At 45.7% G+C, this 7,500-nt stretch overlaps 1 protein-coding gene across 1 annotated transcript in view; it reads right to left on the reverse strand.

Moving 5' to 3' along the window:
• LOC122267606 (furin-like protease 2) overlaps nucleotides 1-7,500 on the reverse strand; it is a gene marked incomplete in the record, with an annotated part of 326,186 nt that overhangs the window by 51,424 nt on the left and 267,262 nt on the right. Inside the window, 1 exon segment of the mRNA XM_086539276.1 lies at nucleotides 5,363-5,537. Coding sequence (XP_086395402.1) covers nucleotides 5,363-5,537 — 175 coding nt within the window.

The following is a 7,500-nucleotide window of genomic DNA, read 5'->3' on the forward strand; positions in this document are numbered from 1 at the left end:
TACAAATACAACTAATGATAATCAATCTCTGCCTCCATCAATCGTTATATGTCAACACCATTTACCCCCCCCCCTTCCCCCAGCTACACCGGCCTCCATCACTCTCCTCCTCCCCCTCCCCTTTTCCATAACCTATATGCAGAGAGAGAGAGAGGAAGAGAGAGAGAGGAAGAGAGAGAGAGAGAGAGAGAGAGAGAGAGAGAGAGAGAGAGAGAGAGAGAGAGAGAGAGAGAGAGAGGAAGAGAGAGGAAGAGAGAGAGAGAGAGAGAGAGAGAGAGAGAGAGAGAGAGAGAGAGAGAGAGAGAGAGAGAGAGAGAGAGAGAGAGAGAGAGAGAGAGAGAGAGAGAGAGAGAGAGAGAGAGAGAGAGAGAGAGAAAGAGAGAGAGAGAGAGAAAATGAGAAAGAGAGAAAGGGAGGTAAGGTTAAGAGAAATAAAGCAGGAGGCGAAAGATAACAAAGAGATAAAAGAAAAAAAAAATGCGTAGAAAAAATGAAGCTAAAAGAGAGAGGGGGAGATCGCATCACCATAACCTCAATCTAAGAAAAGGGCAAAGAATCTTCCTCTCTCATAACCTTTTCGTTCCACTGACCAGAGTTGTTTCTCTCCCTCGCCCATCTACAAAAAATCTACGCTGACCTACCCGGCATAAACCACGGATTAATAAACCGAAGGCAGATGATTAATGGCTCTGGGAGGAATAATTAAAATGTCAATTACAGTCATTTATCAACAGCAATAGCTATCGTTTCGTTAATCATCGCTGTGATTGTGATTGTGATACTTGCAACATGAGTATATAATAAAAGAAATATATACGATGATATAATATATCATATGATAATACAACCAACCAAAGCAACAACAACAACAATCATAATCACACGAACTTTTATACAATGATGATGATGAGGATAGTGATTACTACCGCAGAGAATCACAGACCACTCAGACCAAACAGGCAGAGGCAATTGAAAAGAATCCCTCAACCCCCAGCCTCAACGCAAATGCCCAGCAACCTGACCCACCACATGACACTCCTGACACGTGCCATGTGTTCCGACCTTCGACACCACATCACATCACACCAAGCCTTACCATCACGCCGAAATAACATCATGGCTTTTCCTACTTTTACATAACCATTACAAAACAAATGCCTCTCTCTCAACCGCTCACGATCACTTCTTTCAAGTATCTAAAAACTCGCCAAACACCATAACATCATAATAACTTTGACTATACTTCTTCACATCACCACGCCTCACCATAACTCCATAATCTTTTCCTACACTTCCCCATTATCACCATAACCCCCCGTCCACCCCCATAGCCTCACGCCTCACTATAACCTCTCCTAAAACAGACTAAATTTACCACAAACACGCACCGTGACCACTTCACCATCGCCACCACCACCGCACCATAGGCACAATAGCGTGCGTGGCGACCCTCCACATTTGGCTAATAGCCCTCGCTGCTTCACAATTTGTTTGAAATTCATTAGTCCGAGCACCGCTAAGTGTAATTAGCAGCGGGCGCGGGGTGGCGGGTGTGCGAGGTGGGGGGAGGGGGGTCGTGGGGGTGCGGGGGAGGCTTAACTAATGCTATAAAAGAGTGATGCAAAACTTGTTAATATGCACCAGAATTCGCCTTTGCGTGTGAGCGTGCCTTTTTCCCAGCGAGTCTGTGTTTTCCGGTTTGTATGCGCGCGCGCGTGCGGGCAAGTACGCGTTTGTAAATCCCGGTACATCAGCAGGGCAGGCAGGGAAGACAAAGCATGAGGATGAGGATGATAAGGAAGAAGAGGAAGAGGGGGGAGTAGGATGAGGAGGAGGAGGAGGAGGTGTGCGGGGAGGAGGAGGGGGAGGAGGCCTGAGGGTGCGAGGGGAAGAGGAGGGGTAGTTTATTGAGGTCACCTGATATTAACATCCTGGACCATGATGCCGACCCCTCTCACGGCACTCCAGCCTCACGCTGCGGCGCTCTATCTGTTTGCCGGACCTCTGCCTCGCTTCACCCTCGGGCCGCAGACGCGGGTGCCTCTCCGGCCTTTCCCTCGCACTTCCCCTTTCTCCCTTTCCCCTTCTCTCCCTCTGCAAACCGAGGGAGAGAGAGAGGGAGGAAGGGGAGGGGTGGGGAGGAGAGCGGAAGGGCTTAGGGACAGAGAGTATATTTGGGGGGAAGGAGGGACAAGGGGGGAGGGAAGGAGGGAGGGGAGGGAGGGGAGGGGAGAGGAGGAGAGTTCACAGCGGCCCTAGGCATCCACGGCTCCCCTTTGATCTGGCGCGCTAAAAATTGGCGTCGAGTGAACACTCAATATGTCGGTCACACATGGCCCCCCTCCCCCTTCCCTCCCCCTCCAAGTATACCCCATCCCACGGAGGCTCCCAAACTCTGCGCTCCGTCGGATACAACTCTCGCCCTTCCTTAAACATATAACCTTCGCTTCTCTCACACATACTGGTAGACATAAAAAGACAGCGGAATTGACAGACAAATGAACTAACAAGTTTCCAGACAGACATATCCACCGCCAAACAGACTGGCAGAGCGATGGGGCAGACCCTCCAAGCGATAGAAGTACCAACAGACACACATCCAACCCACTAGCACACAGACAAACACACACACACACGCACCGCTCTGCTTCTTAACATACACACGCATACACATAATGCTTACGAAGCGAAAGTCAATACAATTTTCCAAAAGAAATATCAAACCTAATTTTGCAACGTGCATTATCGCGAGAAAAGGAAATTCAATTCGTCACGCCTTGCATGCAACCGGTTTTTCTTCCTCTTCTTCGTTTTTTTGAAACCATCAATTCACACACAAAAAATATTAATTCAATTATAACATTACACGAATTCAACTGATCATCTATAAAGCGAATTCAATTCATGTTGCAGCCAGCATTCCAGCGCATAAATCTTGCTCTCATTTGTTCATCATTGCAACACGGAAGGGAGTTCCTCTATTGGCGTGCGTGCAATTGCTCTCTTCCGTACAGCCTCCAAGAATGGGTGCACACTGTCTCGAAGTGCACTGCAACACGGGTAAATTGTATGTAAATATGTATACATACATACATTTACAAATACATATATACAAACATACAAATATATATACATACATACATACATACATACACACATACACACACACACACACACACACACACACACACACACACACACACACACACACACACACACACACACACACACAGAGAGAGAGGAAGAGGAAGAAGAGAGAGAAGGACCAGGAGAAAGCCAGTCAAACGCATATCAAATATTCAACTTGTGCTCCTGACAAGCACTCCAGATTTATTCCCAACAATGGTATGTATCCAGAACCGGTGTGCTTATTCATGATAAAAAAGAAATAAAAAAAAAACTGAACAAACACGACCTGGTCATTTCCCTGCCGTCGCGCGTAACAACAGGCTCCGGTCACATGATAGCGCCGGCGAGAGAGAGAGAGAGAGAGAGGGGGATGTGGCACTCTATCGCTCTGTGTCTCTCACTCTCTCTCACTCTCTCTCACTCTCACCCTCACCCACACCTACACCCACACCCCCACACACACACACACACACTCTCTCTCTCTCTCTCTCTCTCTCTCTCTCTCTCTCTCTCTCTCTCTCTCTCTCTCTCTCTCTCTCTCTCTCTCTCTCTCTCTCACTCTCTCCCTCTTTCCCCACTAATCTGCACCCTCCAGTCCACACTACTCCACACATTCTTCCTACTCCCTTGCTCCACCTCAATATTCCTTCCCGCAACTCCCACTACTCTCTCTAAGCCACTTCCTTAACCCCCCCCACCCCCCTACCCACCACCCTCCACCCTCTATATCAATCACGATAGGCCTTCCGTCTACTGCCCTCCTCTCCCCCCCCCTCCCTCCGACACAAAAGGTCATTCGCATCGCTTTATTACTCGCGCAAACGAAGTCATCCCCATCCCCCTTCCTGCCCATGCCCTCCTCCCCCCTCTTCCCTTTCACGGCCAATCGCTTTGATATCATACTATAAATAAAAAAGAAATAGTCAGCCTGGTTGGCTATAGAGACTGGCGTTCCCTTCCCTTTCCCTCCTACACCTTCCCCTTCTACCTTCACCTCCCCTTTCTCCTTCATCCTCCAACTTTAACTTCCCCTTCCCATTCTTCTCTTCCTCTCCCACTACACCTGCCCTTTCCCTTTCCCACTATAGTTTCCCAATTCCCCTTCTATCTATCCCATCTCATTTCCCTTACACCTTTCCCTACCCCTACACTTTCCCACTACACCTTCCCTTTCCCTTTCCCTTCCCCACTAAACCTACCCCTTCCCTTCCCTTCCCACCTTCACCTCCTCCTTCCCCTTCCCCATTCCCACTACACCTTCCCCTTCCCTTCTTTTTCCCCCTTTCTTTCTTCAGCTCTCCATTCCCCTCCCACCGTCACCTCCCTCTTCCCCTTCCCCCTCCCCTGCCCTATCCCTTCTCCAACTACACTTCCCCCCTTCCCTTTCCCTCCTCCCACCCTAACGACATGCCGTCCTCCTCCCACGAGTGAAGTCCGCATCATATTCCTGGACCGACCTCCAGCCCGACTTCAGGGAGACCGACGGCCTCCTGACGCGGTCCTGCTTGCAACCGGCGAAGGAATATTCTGTTGCATCTTGCTGAAACTGATAACCAAATACACACGGGCCCACGGAGCGTAAACAAAACAAAAGCGAGTGAAAATTCAGCGGCGAGAGAGAGAGAGAGAGAGAGAGAGAGAGAGAGAGAGAGAGAGAGAGAGAGAGAGAGAGAGAGAGAGAGAGAGAGAGAGAGAGAGAGAGAGAGAGAGAGAGAGAGAGAGAGAGAGAGAGAGAGAGAGAGAGAGAGAGAGAGAGAGAGAGAGAGAATAAGCTTCTCCCTAAAGCGCATTAGTAAAAATCAACATGTTTATGTACGGCTTTTCCCCCCATTCTTCCTTTTTTTCGTTATATTCTTCCGCTTTATCATAATCTCGTCAAACAAAACGGCGTGATGAGGACAACTGGATCATGGAACGATGTAACGATGACACTGTGATAACATTTACATAGAAGATTCTCTTGACCAGTTTAGAAAATAGGGAAAAAAATCAACAGAATCCCACTACTATCACTAAGACAACAGACAACAATGATAATAAATAAACTTCTGCTACTACAATTCTTAGCAACACGAAGAGCAATAACAATAACAACTTGCGTTACTATCACTGCTACAAATAACAACAACACCGAATAACGAAAACAGCAATTGAAAATTTAAAAAAAAGAAAAATAAAAAAATATATATAGTTAAGAAATAAAGAAAACTCGAAAAAAGGACTCTCGACTTACGTAGTTCTGCGCGATGTCTGGGTGGTTGTGCTGTATGCCGTCGTCCAGGATGGAGATGACCACGCCCTTGCCGGTGTATCCTCGCGCCCACGCCGGCCCCACGTTCATGTCGTAGCCCCCGATGGCGCCCTCAGACAGGTACCACTGCTGCGAGTAGAGGGGGTCCGGGAATCGGCTGCCGGGGGGCGGGGCGGGGGGGAGAGAAAGAGGGGAGTGGTTAGATAGGTTGTTGGTGTTTGGCAGGGAAAAGGGGGAAGGGAGGAGATGGGGGGGGGGCGATACTGATATGAATGCAAATGTGAATATGGATACAGTGTTCTGGGAGTCCGTTCGTTGTGTTGGTGTTCGGGGCTTGGTGTGCGGGTTTCTTCTGTTGTTGTTCTTTTTGTTATTTTGTCACTTTTGGGGGTATACATAATGGCAATAAGGAAGGACACAGACACACGAAAGAGGGCATTATCACACAAACATAAACATACATCGATACACACACACACACACACACACACACATGCACACACACACACACGCACACACAGAAACCACCCCCCACCACCCACCACCTACCAGCTCCAACCCCCCACCCCATTTTTTCAAAAGCATCTTTCAATCCCATCCTTCAATTAGTGCGATCCGCGCTGCCCCCCCCCCCCCCGCCAGTCTCGATCTCCAGACATCAAAACACGAACCGAAGTCCCAGAGCAAAAACTTCACGTCTCGTGACCCAAAAACTTCGCCGGGGTCTTTCATTAGTCTTTCATCGTCAACTTCGGACTTATTCTTCAACTCTCCTTTCTCTGTGCGTTTGCGACATTACGTGGAAGTAACGCAGATGAAGCGAAACTTCACGTAATATGGCCGCGAACTTCGGCAGTGCCTTTCTTTATTCAACTTCCCAACTTCTTCGTAAACTTTCTGCGTTTGCAAAATTGCATGGGAGTGACGTGTAATAGGTCGGATATGGTGGCTGCATTTTGTGTGTGAAATGGGATTTTCCGGGTAAGCTCACTCGCCGCGGCTAAGGTGAACTTTTGCACGTTGAAAAATTGTACGTGTGGTAAGTTCTGTAAATATGTTTGTATAACAGTTATGGCTGGTTATGCATACATGAATACTTAAACATGGAAAAACTATATACCTCTATATACAAATATAGATAGATAGTTACATATATATATATATAAGTATATAATATATGATATATGGTAAATGATTTTATATATATATATATATATATATATATATATATATACCCATATACATATAAATATACATATACATATATATGTACATATAAATATACATATAAATATACATACATATATACATATATATATATATATATATATATATATATATATATATATATATATATATATATATATATATATATATACATGTGTCTGTGTGTGTGAGAGAGAGAGAGAGAAAAGGAAAAATATATGAATCTATACTAATATATATGTAACTATCTATCGAAATCTGCATATAATGTGATATTTTTAGATGTGTGTCTTTATCCATTCATGTATAACCAGCCATAACTGTTACAAACATACATTTGCAGAACTTACCACACATACAATATTTGTATTGCACAAAAACTTCCTTTGCATGCCAGCCATTTACCGACATTAAAGCGCCCTGAATGTTTACGAATCCGTAAATACTTTTATTTCATGAAAGACATGCAACTCTGTAGCTCTGAGTGAAATACCGTCACCAGATTTTGAAAACATATTTTTTCTTCCGTACACTCATCTTCAATATGCCCCTTGATAAAATTACCACACCCAAATCTCCTGCCACGTATAGATCCATCGCAATACATAGAAATCACCTTTACGAAAACAGCTGAATTTCTCTTTTGAAAAAAAAAAAAATGTGTTCATGCCTAATCATCGTATTCCTTTTTTCTGCACACTTAAATGCATTGACACCGATAAAGATATTGACCTATTGTCAAAGTTCTAAACCACTAAAGAAGTCTAAATCTCAATTTCGAAAATCTATTTAGCACAAGCACTAGCTCTGGCCGTGTCACCCTCAAGCTCCCCACCCAATAACCCATGAAGTTGCCTCTTTCCTCGTGTGAGCATCGTGTTAACCGTGGAGGCTATGATTCTCTGATCCTTCTT

This window comes from Penaeus japonicus, unplaced genomic scaffold (genome assembly GCF_977035675.1).
Source record: "Penaeus japonicus unplaced genomic scaffold, GWHDUDI00000001_assembly GWHDUDI00000008, whole genome shotgun sequence".
Taxonomy (NCBI): domain Eukaryota; kingdom Metazoa; phylum Arthropoda; class Malacostraca; order Decapoda; family Penaeidae; genus Penaeus; species Penaeus japonicus.